The sequence below is a fragment of the Myodes glareolus genome, chromosome X (genome assembly GCF_982192425.1).
Source record: "Myodes glareolus chromosome X, mMyoGla1.1, whole genome shotgun sequence".
Taxonomy (NCBI): Eukaryota; Metazoa; Chordata; class Mammalia; order Rodentia; family Cricetidae; genus Myodes; species Myodes glareolus.
The window spans coordinates 52,705,976-52,723,513 of NC_142053.1; the positions used below are offsets into that span (position 1 = coordinate 52,705,976).

Below are 17,538 nucleotides of genomic sequence, written 5' to 3' on the forward strand. Positions count from 1 at the left end.
ACCCAGCTTTTATTAATCTCCGTCCTGCCATGTGGCTTAATTACCTCTACTCTGTACTGGATGTCCAACCTCTTCACTGTCTCCCTGGCATCTCACTAGAAAATCTGCCTTTCTCCTTCCCATAGTTCACTCTCTGTCCAGGGGACCTGCTTATACCTTTCCTGCCTACCTGTTGGCCATTCAGCTCTTTATTAAACCAATCAGAAGCTGCCTTAGGAAGAGACACATCTTTACAGTGTACACAAATATTCTGCAACAGACAATCCCCAGGAGCCACATGATGGAAAGAAAAACCAACTCCTGAAAGTTGTCCTTTGACCTCCATGTAAACCTCCCTCAAAAATACAAACACAAGCCTCCCACAATAAAAAATTTAATTAAAATTTCTTTAAAAACAGAAATAATAATCTTTTCAATTTGGGTGTTGGGGAAATTGGGTATCAACCTGCAGAAAAAAATGAAACTAGTATCTCATTTCTTGCCATATACAAAACAAAATCAACTTAAAACATACTAAAGACTATATCAGTCACTAACCAAGAAAATGGCCCACAAGCTTGCCTACAGGCAATCTAATGAGGGTATTTTCTCAATTGAGGTTCCTCTCCCCAAATATGTCAAGGTTTGTGTTAAGTTGACAAAAATCAACTAGCACATCATGATTCCAGTCAGAATGGCTACTATCAAAATGACAAAAGACAGTGAAGGTTAGTATATGAAAAGAGTGCCTTAAGAAAACGCCATGTAACCCAACAACCCTACTACTGCTATTTATCTAAGTTTATAAGTTAATTATTTATTTGGCAGTATTATTTGCAAGAGTTACTACAAAAAATCAAAGTAACTGTCTATCAATGGATAAACAGATAAGGAAAATAGCATATATACAGAATGAAATACTTTTCTGAATTCTGAGGAGGAGGAAGTTGATTCCTCCTACTCCTGCCCAGACCACCAAAGCAGCAGGATGTGAGCTGCCCAACTAAAAAAGGTACAGAGCCACATGGCTAAAATAGATCAGAAAAATGGGTTAATCAAGATGTAAGAGTTAGCTAATAAGTAGCCTGACCTAAAGGGCCAATCAGCATTATAACTTATAGAGATTTCTTTGTGTAATTTTTCTCTGGGACTAAACAGTTGGGGGAGGGGCAGGGCAGGACAGAAAACCCCCAACAAGCAGGCCCCCTCATGTTACAGAATGGCACCTACGTGGATAACTGCATCCACAAAAAGCCCGAGAAAGCTTGGGAAAGACTAGAGTAAAGCATTTCAGTTTTCAGCCGTAGCAGGAAAAAAACTGCCCTGTTTTAAAATGCCAGCTATCTGGGCCATCCTGCCAGGGAAAACTCTGACTCTTTCAAGCAGGCAGTCCAGACTATGGAAACACTGTTGCAGCTTGCTTCCTGGCAAGGACCTTGAAACGCCTTAAGAGCTTTTGACTGTTGTTTTCTCCATATTCCTTAGCAAATTAAAGACCCATGTGGTCAGAAAAAGAGAGATATACAATAAAGAGAGATTCAAAGAGTAAGAAAACCTCTAAATGGTTTACATTGTGTTAAAAATATATACAGGCTAAAGGTTAAAGTTCTCAGAGTAAAAAAAAAAAAAGAAAGAAGGAGTAGCCTGGGAGGCAGAGACAGACGGATCTCTGGGAATTCAAATATAGCCTGGTCTAAAGAGGGAGTTCCAGGATAAAGATATACAGAGAACCTGTCTCAAAAAGCCAAAAGTTAAAAGTAAAAATAAAAGAAATAGAGGTTAAAATAAAGCCACATAAAGATGAAAAATACACAGAGAATCTTGATACTGTATGCTATTATGCTCTCTTTAAATTGTTTAAATGCTGAGGAAGGAGCAACAGCTGCTAAAAAATATTTGCTTATAAATGCTACAGAATTAATTCAAGATAGGTATTTTGAAAATACCTTGGCTTCAAAATTGAAGTCAAAAAGGTATGTTACTTTGGAGAAGAGATTTTGCTTTTGTTTCCACAGAAAATGAGAGGCTCTGGATTTATTCAGAGTTAAGAAAAATCATCTTTGACCAAGGGAGACCACCTGAGCAATCTCCAGTAGGAACAGATGGCCCAGATGTCTGAGTTCTTCATCCAAAACAGGTTCAAGACTGCTGCCTGAGATGATCAAGACTCACAGGATACTTCAGTCAGGACTTGATCATAACTCTAAATTTTCTTTAGGTCCCCATAAGATTATCAGCGCCCCCAACCAGCTGGAAATAGCCTAAAATACTATGCCCACATTCCCAAAAAATGGACTATGGATATTTTCCTTTGTTTTTTTAAAAAAGAGGGGGAAGTGGTGCAGGAGAATTGTCTGTATTCTGTCAATCATGTTTTAAATAAACGCTGATTGGCCAGGCAGGAGATATAGGTGAAAAAAACAGACAGAAAATGAAAATGATACAAGGAGAGCAGGAGAATTCTGGGGAGGAGGAAGCTGATTCCCACACTCCTGCCCAGATCACTAAAGCAGCAGGATGTGAGCTGCCCTACTGAAAAAGGTACTGAGCCACATGGCTAACATAGATCAAAAAAATGGGTTAGAAAAAGGGGCCGGACAGAACAAAAATCCAAACAAACAAACAGCCCCTCATGTTACAGAATGGAAGATCTATGTGTGATTATTTTACTTTGGAACTAAATAGCTGGGGGGCTGGACAGGCCAAAAAACCCCACAAACAAGCCAGGCCCCCTCATGTTACAGAAGATGTCAAGTTGGTCTTTGGTTAAGTATGCTACTCTATATACTATCAAAAGAGAAACACAAACATCAAGCCAGTCACAAACACTTTAATCTACAATGTGATCCTGTTTGCAAGACATGCTAGGGCAATGGTGTCACAAAGTCTGTGGGAGTAAGCAACCAATAAGTGATTTGACCTAAAGCCTACTCCACAAGATAGAACCTTTATCTCACACTACTTGGATGATCAAGTACCAGAGAATAGATAGGGACATAGAACAAAACCAAATAATATGAGTCTAAAACAAGAAAAAATATAGTGATAAAATGACTCATAATGATATTCTGCTATACTTATAAACCAGTGCCTTGCTCAGCCATCATCAGAAAAAAACGTCCTCCTGCAGCAGCTGGGAACAGATACAGAGACCACAGCCTGACATTATGCAGAGAGTGAGAGGCCCTAAATGGGATGTCTCCATCAGATCCCTCCCCTTAGAACAAAAATCTCATCATTCATAGTCTTCTCTCACCCTTTTCGAGAAAGATTATAGGCTATTTTATGTAACATCAGGACCAGTTCAGATATTACCTGCCCTAATATGTTATCATCAAAGGAGATTTGTCATCTTTCCAGTTATGAAGGAAAGAAATAAATTTTCTCACAGCACAGATGAAATGCTATTACAGTCCTTGATCCTGCATCAATTTCAAAAGAACAACCTTCAGTCAGATCTAATCTATAAAATATCAACTGATTTTCTATCAAGGTTTTCAAGGTTCACTGGCATTTCTTAAAGCTCAGTCTTTCTATTTCCAAATTGTAACAGTGCCTAATAAGTAAAAGAGAGAACTAGAGGTAAGAAAGTTTAAAAGTATTCATAACTGGAAAAAATTTGAGAGCTTATCCTGTCTGCTCCAAATACCCAAGGGGTAATCAAATCATGACTTATCTTTCTCTATTAGCACATGCACGTATGTGCATCAACACATCTGCTATGTAGCTGTAATAAAAAATGTGACAGTCATGAATGGGTTAAATATTTGCTTGGCTGTAGCTATGGAACCTAGACATAACCTGCCAGGTTAAAAATTTAAGTTCCACCAACACTAATACAATACTGACAAGATTTCTAGGCTGAATGGGTGCTGATAAAATGTAAAATTGGCAACTTTAGAAACTACCTAAATTATAAGTGAATGACACAAAGTCCCGTACCGTATTGTTACGTATACTACACAGGCAGGCATTTCCTCCACTGTAACAATCTAAGCTGTGTAGGATCAGATGTTGGCTTTACATCAAGTCTTCAAAATCAATGACCGAGCTGGAGTCAGACTCCAGATATTGAGGAGCACTGTCCCCAAGATGATCACCGTCAGTGAGTGAGATCGACACCGGTCTTGATTATCAGTCATCCATACTTCCTACTGACTAGTTATAAATGTAATGGTTCCAACATGGGATTTCATAATTCATTGGAATAATTCACATAAGGTAAGGTGTGGAAGGGTCTTAACCACAGCTTTTCTGCCCATTCCATATGGAGACAGGATATATCTCCCTTTCTTAGTATGTTTATGAACCAGGGCCCTCTACTTAACCTTGAAAATAAGAATGTTTAATTTACTTTTCATGTGCATATGTGGGGGTTATGGTAAGCATGTATACATGTACCATGTGCAAGCATGTTTGGCAAGAGGCCAACACAGAGATTCTTCTTCTACTGCTCTCCACCTTATTTCTGGAGACATGATATCTTACTAAACGTGTGACTGAGCAGTTGGCTAAACTGACTGGAGAGAAAGCCTTGGGGTTCCTTCTGTGTTGGCCTCCTGTTTTCAGCCTCTCAGCCCTGGGTTTACAAGTGTGTGCCACCATCTATACCTTGCTTTCTACACAGATTCTACAATATCAGCTTAAATTTGCATAATTATATAGAAAGTAAACAAATTCCCTAACACTCTGAAGTATTTTGGGAGGGATTCATTTATATTAGCATTATTAAGTGCCACTGTTATTGAACTCAGTACTTAGTCCCACTTTCCTCCTTGGACCTTGAGCTAGCCCCAAATTACAAACTTCTACTAATAGGATATTTCCTTCTGTGATTGTTCACATCCTACAGCACAACAACGACACCTTATTACAGTTATATGTCAGGAAATTTCAAGGCTCTATGTCGATAATCAGGGATGGAGATCAGATAGTCTTTACTATGCCACACTATGCTTGCAATCTTCTCTAAAAGGAACACAGGAGAAAATAGCTCTTGAGACGAAAACCTCAACACTGAACCAATACTAATATTGCAAGAATTCTGTTGAAAGTAAGGCAGAGAATAACATCAGATGCTTCAGGAGATGGGAATGTTAACTATGCTGATTTCATCATAACACATTATATACATGTATTGAGTTACCACAGTGTACCCTATAAATATGAACAACTATTACTGCCAAAAATAAGAGAGGAGGCAGGGATTTTCATTCTCAGCTCGTAGCACAGAACTCAGAAAGTCTTAGAGTTTCCTCAGGAACAAATACAATATGGGCATGTCTTAACATTTGGCCTTAGTTCCTTGCTCCATAATACATGAGATTCTCAGAGTAAAAGATTCTTGGAACCTCTCAAGTATTCAAACTTGCATGCTGATGAGATGACGGTGACTAAGCTTTCTAGGTAGCATTAAGATAGGGCTTGTCCCCAGCAAACAAAAACAAAAATAAAGAACCCATACAGGACATGCTTAGAGAGCCACATCTCCTAACTTTCAGGCACACAATGGGAATTGGAGATTAAGTTAATCACCAGTAGTCAGTTATTTAATTAATAGTCTATATAACTGAACTTTGTGAATGATTTTAATTAACAGAAAGGGGAAAATTTCCTGATTGGTGAATGCATTTACACACTCAAACGTTAGGGCACTGCAATTCCTTGGGGACAGCACCTCCCGATCTTGTACCCTTCTAGACACTGTCCGGAGTACCACCTCATCTACCTTGTCACTCAGACTTTAGAAAATTTTATTATAAACTAGTAACATGAAAGGGTTCCCATGGCTTCTTTTAAGTATTTGTAACGAATTCCTGATAGAAAGCAGGGATTAGTAGCTGAGGCAGAGAGAAAGGTTAGTAGCCCGAAGATTCCCCCATGTGTGATTGTCATCTTACATTGGAGATAATCTTGTGATACTCAGTCCTTAAACTCTGGAACCTTTACTAGCTTTGCTGAGCATGGTATTGTAATTAAATGGTAGGCCATGTACATGGTGTTTTCAGAGAACTGGAAAAAAAACTACTTTTTTTTTTTTAAAGCATGCACACATTTATTGTCATGCGAACTACTGAGGAACTGTTTTCATTTACTTGGTACTCAGAGGATATGGGGGACTACTCAGAAAAGTCAGGTGGTTTTTGAGTCAAGGTTTCCCTGTAGCTTTGGAGCCTGTCCTGGAACTAGCTCTTCTAGACCCGGCTGGCCTCGAACTCACAGAGATCCGCCTGCCTCTGCCTCTCAAGTGCTGGGATTAAAGGCATGTGCCACTACTGTCCAGCCATGACGTGATTCCTATAGCACCCCAAAAAACAAGTATCTCAGATGCAGGACAGCAAAAAAAAGGAGTCTCATAAAAGTCAGCAGTATGTACTTCCAAATAGGAAGGAGCTGCTGTCTGGGACCAAGAGTAGGACTTAGTCTTTTAGAGGTTAAGATTAGCGAATCTCAAAGAGAAATGCTATGAAAAAGCAAAAAGTACCTAGATTTTCTCCCTTTCACTCTATGTCTCCTATCTTCATGCCTAGATATTGCTGCATGGCAATTTCTCTAGTCTATCCCTGGCCTGTTGGAACCCTGGAGGAAAAGGCAATTATCGTGTTCGTTCTTTTCTTCTCCATGACGTTTTTCAGCTGCCCTGGGACATCTCCAGTGGCAGGATACTGCCATTAAGGAAGTCAGACAGAAAGTACAGAATAAGAGCAGAGGTCACATCATTAGAAGCAGAGTGGTAGTATAATAAGCACAGTTACTGCAGTTTCCCCTCTGGGGTTCCTAAAGTCAATTCTACCTGTAAGGTCACCAACCCCCCAACACACACACACACACACACACACACACACACACACACACACACACAGGCAAGCAGTGGGGAGGAGAGAGGGAGGGAGCTGGGAGAGGGAAATGGGGAGGGGGAGATACAGATACAGCATGGGGGTAGGAGCCTAGAGAGGGAATGAGATGGCATTCAGGAGACAGGAAGGAATGAGAGAGTCTGTGGCATCTCAAGCACTATCATCTACTCTGAATCACTACCACCCGAGAGATACCATTTCTCAGCTCCTACATATTTCAATAGCAACTGCTGTTTCTCCCCAGGAATCCATCCTACAGGATGACTAGTACCAGCTTCTTGAGCTCCCGACCTGACAAACACACCTTTGATTGACGGAGGGATTATTCCATCCAATCAATACTTTCATCCTGGACATATTTAAAAAAAAAGGTTATCAAGTTAACACCTTGGACACCAGCTCAACCACCTTAACCTCCTGCTTTTGTTCGACCTATTCCAATTGCCAGGTATATGTCTTTCCTTTCCCTCTCCATTAAAGCAAATACCTGTGTGTCCAAGCAAAAGACTCATTATACAACTTCCCATCAGACCAGCAAGACAACAGAGCATCTGTAGCATGGGGAACAGAATAATATCCTGTCTCTGGAGCTGAGCTCGTTACCAGAAGAACCTGAACCTCCTTACTTTGAAGACAGTTGGAGGGCTAGCTGGATTAGTGGTCAAAGCTTCCAGTCTGAAGCCTTGGGGCTTGCTCTCTAAGAGTGCTTGGTCTAAAAAAAAAGGATCCCTGAGGAGCTGGATCATGAGACAATTTTTTTTAGCAGTAATTTATATAATGTCCAATAATATGGATAACATTAAATGTTCCAAAGTATTGCATGTAAGATGATGATCACCTTTTCTATACTATTATAGTATAATTCTATACTATTAGCCTATCATCTGATTCCCTGTGCATATAAAGTTTGATATGTACTATTTATATCTATCCCCTTTGACTCTTTTTGATCTTAGCAGCTATCCACCGTCTTGGTAAAATTTGTGCACCATGCTCCCATTTTTATTAACACGAGTTGCAATTTTATCTCTTTGAAAATATATAGCATCTTCTGAATAAAGAAAATAAATACTTTTTTCTGTCTAACAATAACAAAATATCTTCTATTTCCCACAATCTGGAATCTCTCTCCAAACCGAGTTTACTCTTGACTTGTGAAATACTCCAGGATGAAGGCTTGCTGCGGTCTGTGGCTTTTGTGTCATGGCGAAATCCCCCGAACATAAACTTACCATCGTAATCAATGTAAAGTGTACAAGTCAGTGACATAAGCGACCGCCACCACTGTCTAGCTGCAGAACTTTGCTGCCACCTAAAAAGGAAATGTCATGATTGTTTGAGTGTCATAATTACACGAGAAATTTCAATTATTGTACCATCAACGGCCCAATACAGACTTAGTAATCTTGGTTCTGAAGTCTCATTCATTTACAGCTTTTCTAAATCACTTTATCACTAAACTTTTTCTTAACGTTTTAGGTTAATCATTTATATAAACATACCCTTTTCCCAGCATGCCCATCTACAACAAGATTCACTGGATGCGTACATATTAACTTTCGTATGTTTTGCTAAATTTTGTGTTTCTTAAATGACTGTCTCTAAGAATTTAGCTTTGCATATTTTAATCCAGATAAGGGCTATATGAAGCTGCTTTAGCCACAATGAGCTCAGCCGTTTTATTTATACATACATTTTAAATACATAGTTTTTCAAATATGATGCCAAATTCTTCTGTAGTTTGCTATAGAATTACTAATGTTGTTTCATGTCAATAAATCAATCCATACGTAGTTATTTCAATAGCTAGTACTTTCCTTGGTCTATCATCATACAAGAAATATAACTTCTGAGCCCATTTAATTAGACACAGTGGTTCTCAACCTTCCTAATGTCATGACCCTTTAATACACTTCCTCTTGTTCTGGTGACCTCCAACCAGTTATCTGTGTTGCTACTTCACAATTATAATTTTTGCTATTGCTATGAATTGTAAGTATTTTTTGGCTACAAAGATTTGTCAAAGGAGTCGCAACCCACAGATTGAGAACCACTGAAGTAGAGTCTTTTTCATTCACCCTTTAGGTACTATTGAAGAAAAATCTAAACTTTGAATTGTTAATTTCAGCTTGGTTTATGCAGTTCGACACTTACCTTGCCTAATTTTCCACCTGTATGTACTTTCTACGCTCTTCTCAATTATTTCACTCATGTTATTGGAACATATTTTCCTAACACACGCTTTGCTTCACATCACTATGGCTCATTTCCAAGATGCTTACTGTTCAGGGACTATCTAGGTCCCACTTCTTGGAAGCATTTCTTGAGTACCAAAGTTCACAGTAATCTCCCTTCCTAAAATGGGATTTTCTAGTAAGCATGAGCTTGTTCTAATACTAATCATCTACATTTTGAATGTGTATAATAGAACTGCACCTGGCTTTTAAAGTGAAGAAGGGTCATTTATGCCAATTTCAACATCGAACTTTATTGAAAACACAGACTCAAGTAGAGAACCACATGTTTAAACAACAAAGAGCAGGATAGCTTACTCATATGACTTGGTTCACTGGGAGCTCAACTCTAAAAAATAGCACAATCTGAACAGTAAGACAAATATCAACAAGTGTGTTTTCAGTTCTGATATTCATTTTGGCATCCACAAATGATCCAGCTCACAACAAGAGTTTGACAAGTTAACAATAGCATTAAAAATCTAAGTTACAGCACAGAACCAGACTGTGAACACCAAAGCACTATTTGGGGCTCTTTGGGAACATAAGGCTGATCAGTGGCAGGTGGTTAATCACACTGAATTTACTGTCCCTCCTCAGGGTCATTCTGATTGTCGATTTGGATTTGCAGCCGTTTAGCTAGCTCTTCAAACTCGTGGAATGCAGAAACAAGTGGTTCAAGACAGAAATCATCATCAATTAAAGACATTGCTCCACTTTTTACAATATTACTGATATTCTGAAACATTTTAATAACAATCTGAATGTTATCATTTGTTTCCTCTATGTTAAAGAGACCCACAAATATGGACAGAGCTTTGGCACTGAACAGTTTTTTTGCCACCATAGGATTGTCAGACAAGTTCAACAGCATTTTTAGAACATGAAACTTTGTTCTTTCATTGCCTGTGGTTAATAAGGTGAGAAACCCAGACATGTAATTGGCAATCAGTGTGTGATAATCAGTAGTTATAGTGAGGTGCCTCAGCATCCTCATTCCAGTGAGCTGCTCAAGGGAATTCACAGCATGTGCAAGGGTTTCCTCACACACTTGGCATATAAAGGTCTCGATCATGTTTAGATTTGGATAAGGTGGAGCCATGTGGATCATATTTTCCAAAAAATTAGTCCTAACTCGGGAGGAAGGATAATTCATCAAGGTTTCAATCAGTGAGACAACACCAGAATCTCGAATGAAATCGCGGGTAAACTGAGAAGCAGTTCTCATACCCATTGCAATTTTAGAGATTTCATGGATAAAAGGATCACGAATTTTATCCATTAGCAAAAGGAGCTCCTCGAACTCTGCAGAGCCAATTTTAAGCTCGCACTGTATGCAGGTGCAAGACCAATTCTCAGGGTCTGCACTTTCCTTGGCCTTAAGGTGCTCTCGAATCTCCTGGACTGATCGGTAAGAGGGATCATACTGAAATGGGAACTCAGGTTCAGGCAGATCAGGCGGAAGGCCAGATTCCTGCTCTTCCCCTTCTGCACCAAGTTCCTCATCCTTGGCTTTTGCCTCAATATCTTCAAAATCCCCTTCAAATAGTCTAAAGGGGTTTTCAAAAGGGAAGCCAACCCCACGGTAAAGAACAGGTTTGAATTCAAAAGTAACCTCATCCCAGGTTTTGGGCCTGGATGATTCATCAATGTCTTCAGTTACATCTCTGAACCTGCTCTTGTCCCTGTACACAGGGGTAGGATTTAGGTCAAAGCAGGCCTCATCTCTATCCCAGAACCAGGACCCAAATATGGCCTCTTCTTCAGACTCAGGCCTGACCTCATCTCTGGCCACAGCCCCCAAAGTGGGCTTTTCTTCATTCCAGAACAAAGCTCCACCAATGGCTCCCTCTTCAGCCCCTGGTTCAGCTTCACAGATTGCTGAAGCTCCAGCCTCTAAACTAGTCTCTTGTTCTGCCCAGAACCAGGATCCAATAATGACTTCCTCCTCAAGGCTGGATTCTTGTTTGACCCTGTCACTGGTTTTAACATCATTTTGGTTACTGTTTTTCAAGATGTTATTAGAGTCTGCCTTGTCTCTGAGCCTGAACCTACGAGCTTCTTCCTCAGGCAAAAACCAGGACTCTTTGTAGAACTCATCTTCACATTCCAATTCAAAATAGTTCTCTCTCTTTGCCCTGATCTTAGGTCGCACATTTGCCTCTTCGCTGGCTCTGGGCCTAAACAAGTCATTGGTATTTTCTCCAGCCCAAAGGCAGAATGGGTTGCTGCCTGCCTCATCCTCAGACCCAGACAAAGAATCTTGTTTGGATCTGGGCCTGGGCCTGGCATTAGTCTGATGCTTAGCCCTGTGCCTGGACCTAGTATTTGCCTCTTCCCTGGGCCATGATCTGATACTGGTCTCCTCTCCATTCCAGAAAGAAGACATTGTAGAGGTTTCATCTGCTGACCAAAACCCAGACTCATTAGAAGTCTCCTCCCTCACTCTAGGCCTGGGATAGCACCAAGAACCCGTATTAGTCTCCTCTCCAGGTCTAAACCAGGGCTGGAGTCCAGCCTGACCCTGAATCCCAGGAAAGGTTTCCTCATTCATATTGATCAGTTCTCTATCCATAGAAAGACTCTTGGATTTAGTAACTGATGTAGACGCAGCACTGACCAGTGGCCACGTGACAGCATTAGGTAAGGGTGCTCTCTCAGCCTGTGACATTGCCTCAGCCCCAAACTCGCTCTGGGCCCATGTCTGGGCATCATCCTTAGGCCGTGCTCTGGGGATTGGCCTGGCCTCAGTCTTAGGGCGAGCACCACCTACTGCCCTGTCATCGGTTTTGGGCCTGGCACCAGGCATTACCTGGGCCTCAGATCTAGGCCTTGTTCTAGTCATTGTCTGGCCATTATTTTTAGGTCTTGTTCCAGACACTGACTGGGTTTCAGATTTAGGCCTTGACCGAGAGGAAGATTTACTCCCAGTTTTGCGCCTTGCTCCACTTGTGGCTGGAGCCTGGGGCCTGATTTTGGGTCTGACCACCATAGGGACTTCACTTTCTCGATCGGCCCCACCCATAGCCTCTTCCTGAGGCTTCTTATCAGGTTTGGCCTGAGAACCAGTCTCAACTTCTGCCCCAGTCATGGTACAAATAAGAGAGAAGGCTCAATTAAGTATGCCTGCCAAAGCCTCAGTCTCAACAAGAGATTTGTCACAATATTGTATCTTCTCACTCTGATCTTTTGATGATCCAAGAGATATAGTGAGTAGCAGGAGTAAACCACCAATCTGGCAGCAATAAGATTCCTACCCAAGAACAATCTCAGTCAATAACACAGATACAGGGCAGAAGAGGCGAAACCAAGCCGGAGGAAGATGGACAGGTCCTAGGTGGGTGCAGACCTGTTGACTGCACTGGTCAGCAGCAACCGCAGAATCACCAAGCAGCCACTGTAGGGGATCTAGAAAGAGAAAAAAGAAGAAGTCAGTCCTATACAGTTCGCTGGCCTCCTGCAGAAACTTACATAGAGACACTGGTGAATGATGGTGAGGGGAACAGCTCAGCTAGGAGAAAACCTCTATGTTCCTCTTGCCTGCTGGAACACAGGTGCAGGGTTAAGGAGACAGTGCAAACGCTAGAAATGAAGACAGAGGGGAGCCCCAAATCTCTCAGTAGTCAGCCTTGTTGATCACTACTACCCCATCTAAACGTGAACCCTCTCCCATACCCACCTTCACCGATGTGGTGCAATTCCCTCCTCTGTTCTATGTCCAGGTGGTGTTCAGATCAACAGCTGATGGCAGGGAGTCCTACAGATGCATAAAAGAAAATGGAGGCTCAGTGCTTGCTACGTGGGCACACATCTCTGAGCCCAATCAAACAACAAAACCATGCCTGCTTTCTGTCTAAAGTTCCTGTTCCCTGGTCCCAGCTCTTATGTCTTGTCCTGTGGATCATAGTCTAATTCACATCTACCTCAACATTCCTAGTAGTTCTGAAAGGAAATAAAGGATGCTGTGGCAGTGAGCAAATTTAGGGTCCAGTAAAGACATCATGCACTCTCTTGGGTTACAGCAGTCTGCATGTGCCTCCTCAGTACCTGGGTCCTCCACTGCCCCCCATTCTCACCAACCTCCAGAGATCTGAGACAGTCTCCTCGATGACTGTTTTCTTTCTTGCAGAGCTGACCAGACTTAAAGCAGGTCTGCGGGCAAAGAGATAAAATGTAAGACAATCAGGAGATGATGGCAGCAGCTGTGGGCAAATTAGGGGGCAGTAAAGACATCATGCACCCTCTTGGGTTACAGCAATCTACATCTGCCTCCTCAGTACCTGGGTCCTCTACTGCCCACGATTCTCACCAACCTCCAGAGATCTTGAGACACTCTCTTCAATGCTTTTCTCTTTCTTGCAGAGATGACTAGACTTAAAGCAGGCCTGTGGACAAAGAGGAAAATGTAAGACAATCAGGAAATGACGGCAGCAGCTGTGGGCAGATTTGGGGACAGTAAAGACATCATGCACCTTCTTGGGTTACAACAATCTGCATTTGTTTCCTCAGTACCTGGGTCCTCTACTGCCCACGATTCTCACCAACCTCCAGAGATCTTGAGACAGTCTTTTCGATGCCTTTTTTCTTTCTCGCAGAACTGATCAGACTTAAAGCAGGCCTGTGGACAAAGAGATGAAAATGCTAGGCAATTGGGAACTGACGGCAGCAGTTGATCTTCTTGAGAAGAACACCACAAAGGATAAGACCGTGTGTCTTTTAGCATTTAGGGTCCTACTGCTGGAACATTCTAGTTTTATTTAGCCTGGCTGCAGGATTCCTGAGATAACACCTACTTCCTGATGTCATAATCATTAGTCCTTCTGCAATTCTCAAGATTCACCACTAGGTGGCCACATTTCCTTTTCTTGCGCAGCAAAAAATGGGGGAAGGGCGCAGCACATTCTAGAAAGCAGGTTCTGAAGTGGTCCTTGGATTTATGACTCCGTCATCATCCCCAAACCATCTTTTCAGACCTCAAATTTGGGAGGGAGGGGAAGGGAATTGGGGAAAGTACCTGAAAGGCTGTGAGAAATGAGATTAGGAGAGAGACACTAATGGATACCCCACCTGTCTGATCTGTCACCCCCACCATTTTCGCATCTCCACTCACAGTCTGGTGCCCACTCCCATTGCCACACACCTCCAGAAATCCAGGTCATTTTTCTGTTCCTCCTTCCTTAAGTCTCTGGTCTACAGATGCTCACTGTGGCCTGTCAGAACACGCCAGACCTACCGCGCAGACAGGAGACTTTGCCTTCAAGCAGGAGCCTGTGGGAAGGGACGGCACCCAGGGCGCAGGGTACAAGGGTCCCTTTCCGGAAACAGATCAGCGTCCTAGTAGCCTAGGCGACTCACCACCCTCATCAGCTGAGCTGGCCCCAGAGATGGACACCCGCCCCGCACCCTAGGGCTCCCAGCGCCTCCCCCCCCCCCATACACACACAACTCCCGCACCGCCATTTTTCCCGCCGTTGCCTACCGCACAACATTTTCAAGGCCCATTCTGACACCTGAAGGGAGACTGCCAGGCTGTCTGCCCCGCCAGCCTCCAGACCATCACAGCCAGCCGCTCCAGCCGCCCCCTGGGCCTGCAGTCTGAACTGGGTTCCCGCTTCCTCCTCCCGCCTAGGACCTCCGGGAACCGCGCACCACTCCGGGGAGCCCCCGTGACCCGCTCGCCCCCACTGCACTGTCAGGGCCGGGCGGTGGTCCGCAGAGCGCGGCCGCCCCGAGCCCTCGACACACCCCCACTTGCCTGGCCAGGCGCACGGCCCAGGTCTGCGGGCTCCCCCGCGTCCCCCGTCTGCTCTCGGCTGTGCTCCGTCCTCCGCAGCTCCTCTCTCTGGGCTCACGGCGCTTTGCGCGCGAGTGGAATGGCAGAGACGCGTCCCGCCCCCACGCCTCTGCAGCAAACGGGCAGGGGCTGTTGCGCAGGATGCGGCAGGCACAGCTCGCCTCGAGGGTGTCGGGAAGGGGGCGGAGGGATATGGCGCAGGGCTCGACGCCCCCTCCCGGGCCCACCGTAGTTCCGACTCCGAGAGGGCGGGGCTGCACGCAGTCCCGCTCCCCTGGGGAGGGGGTGGGTCGCACAGTGAGCTTCTGCAGCCCCCTGCTCGCCCTAACCAGAGACCACCACCACTTTTCTGATGCCACTCCAGTGGGGGGGGGGGTAATCTCTGAGAGCTAGGGTCTGTGAGGGCTTTGAGGAGGGGGGGACTACATGGAGGAGGGTGTCTGGAATTGGGGAGCAGGAGGGAGCAGCGGAGGGATACTGAGTGGGCCCCTAGGTACATCTGCACTTCAAAACGAGGCTGGACATTGCCTGGCCCTCCCTGCTTCCCCCCTCTACCCACTCATATGACGCCAGTGGAAGTGTGGGGGGGGGGGGACTCAGTACTGCAGCCTGAGAGGGGACAGGTGACCTAGCAACAGCCAGCCAGTAGGTTGTTCCTGTTGATTCTCCCATGTTTTTCTCACTGGTTCATGCAACCATGAAGAGGAAGAGGGGTTCTTCTGTCTCTAAGGGATCTGAAGTGGGGGCTTCTGTTACATCCCCAACTGCCCGTAGTCCAAAGGGGAGACAGAGGCAAAGAGGGAAAAGAGGGAGGGAGAGAAAGGGAGGGAGAGAGAGAGGGAGTGGGGGAGAGAGGGAGAGAGGGAGTGAGAGAGAGAGAGAGAGAGAGAGAGAGAGAGAGGGGGGGGGGGATTTTCTCATTCTAAGTAGAAATACCTTGGGGTTATTTATTGACTATTGCCCTTTCCCTGTCAGTATTTGCAGGGTGTCTTAGAGTCCTGCCTCTCAGTTGTTCCACAGCCAAGTGTTGGGACACAGAGTTTGGGCCTGTTCAGTTTCCTTGCCAATGGTGCTCTGAAATCTTCTCTTGCCAAACATGTCCAAGCTCTCATATTTGCCAGTGTGCAAACGCAGGAGGAATTAACTAGCTTCGATGTCAGCCATGTCTAACTGCCTAGGTTCACGGTATATCTCAGGGAAAGGACGCTCCACGCATCTTTTCTCTTAAGACCCACACAAGACTCATTTTGAATCTTCCATTTTACTCTATCCACAGAATTCCCTCTGCTCTTCATCCTCTCTTTTCTGTGCTTGTTTGTAGGAAAAACAGCAGTCACATTAAGCACGCACTGAAGCCCTTGGGCTTGCCCACTTAGAAATTCATTTAAGCACCTACCCAGTGTTTAGCAAAATAACAACCCATACCCAGTCCATTCCTGTGAATATGTGTTATTTGGCCAAGGAGAATTGAAGTTGCAGGTGTACCTATGGTTCTTAATCGTGGAATTTAGCACACAATTATGCTGGATTATTCTATCCAATATAACTGCAAGAGTACTTAGGTGCGGCATAAGCTTCTGTGTCCGAAAGCAGCATGGGAGAAGAAAAACTGGAAAGTCCATTGTTGGCTTTGAAGATGGGAGTATGGTAGCCATAGAATGTAATCTGTCAGCAGAAGCTGGGCAGAAAATCGTAGAAGATTCTGCCATAGTGATAGTAACAGGAGAGGAACCCTCAGAACATCTTTGCATTATTCTCACCTTTTAAAATAATTTATAACCTCCATAGCTGTAAAATACTAAATGTGCCTTATCTTAAGCTACTACATTCGTAACCCAGGTGCATCCGTCTAGTCCCTGTTCCACCTCTCTGTGCTCAAGGCATCCTGGTTGGGGAAATTTTTCTAAAATATGTTTCTGTGCATAGCAAACATTTTCTTGCCAACATTCCCCACTGCTTGTACGTATGTACATAGTACATATAGTCTGTACATAGTATTCAGCATTTTAAGCCTTTTTAATGAATAATTTCTCATTTTATGATCATAGCTGTTTTGTGTGTAAGTGTGTCTGCAACACATGCTGGCTTAGTACCTGCAGAGGTCAGAAGGAACATGAGGTCCCTTGTAACTCGAGTTACAGATGTTTGTGTGCCAATATCTGGGTGCTGAGAATAAAACTCAGGTCTTCTTCAAGGATAGTAAGTGCTCTTAACAGCTGAGAAATCTCCAACCCTTTGTATTCAGTATTTTAAGCAACCCAAAGCAGATGAAATTATATTGGGGAAAGCACATGCATTATATGGAAATAATTTGGTGTTTTGTGCAATTGACTTGAGTTTCCATAGACTTTAATCTGAGGGGGATCTGGGACCCCTCTGCCGTGGATACTGAGGGAGTCCTGTAATTCGTTATGGCAATACTAAGAAACTCCTTTCCCATCCTGACTCACTACACTCACTACCATTTGCTATGTTTCTGTCTCTAGGAAAATCTGTTTTGCAATCATTTCTCAACATTGCTGCTACCCCTACCTCTTCTCGCTCTTTTTACCAAGGAAGAAATATTTTTGTGATGGTCCTTGAAGCTCAACTTGGAGACTGCTACCTTTTTTTTCTTTTTGCAAATGATTACTAATATGAAAGGAGAAACCTGCTTTCATTATGAAGTTTTCTG

At 43.5% G+C, this 17,538-nt stretch overlaps 2 protein-coding genes across 16 annotated transcripts in view; both read right to left on the bottom strand.

The window, feature by feature from the left end:
- Positions 1-14,964, bottom strand: part of Gprasp3 (G protein-coupled receptor associated sorting protein family member 3) — a 54,882-nt gene extending 39,918 nt beyond the window's left edge. For 5 of the 15 annotated variants that reach the window (XM_087903027.1, XM_087903022.1, XM_087903024.1 and 2 more), the window contains exons 1-7: positions 14,211-14,500; positions 13,583-13,688; positions 13,351-13,455; positions 13,151-13,222; positions 12,750-12,827; positions 12,420-12,478; positions 8,069-8,148 (exon numbers count right to left, since the gene is read on the bottom strand). The gene's annotated coding sequence lies outside the window, so the exon portion shown is untranslated. The other 10 variants (XM_048428209.3, XM_087903033.1, XM_087903032.1 and 7 more) reach the window with 8 other exon arrangements.
- Positions 9,299-12,328, bottom strand: Gprasp2 (G protein-coupled receptor associated sorting protein 2). The gene has a single exon (XM_048428205.3). It carries the CDS (start codon positions 12,159-12,161, stop codon positions 9,654-9,656), a length of 2,508 nt encoding a protein of 835 aa, XP_048284162.1. The 5' UTR covers positions 12,162-12,328; the 3' UTR covers positions 9,299-9,653.
- Positions 14,965-17,538: the final 2,574 nt, after the last annotated feature.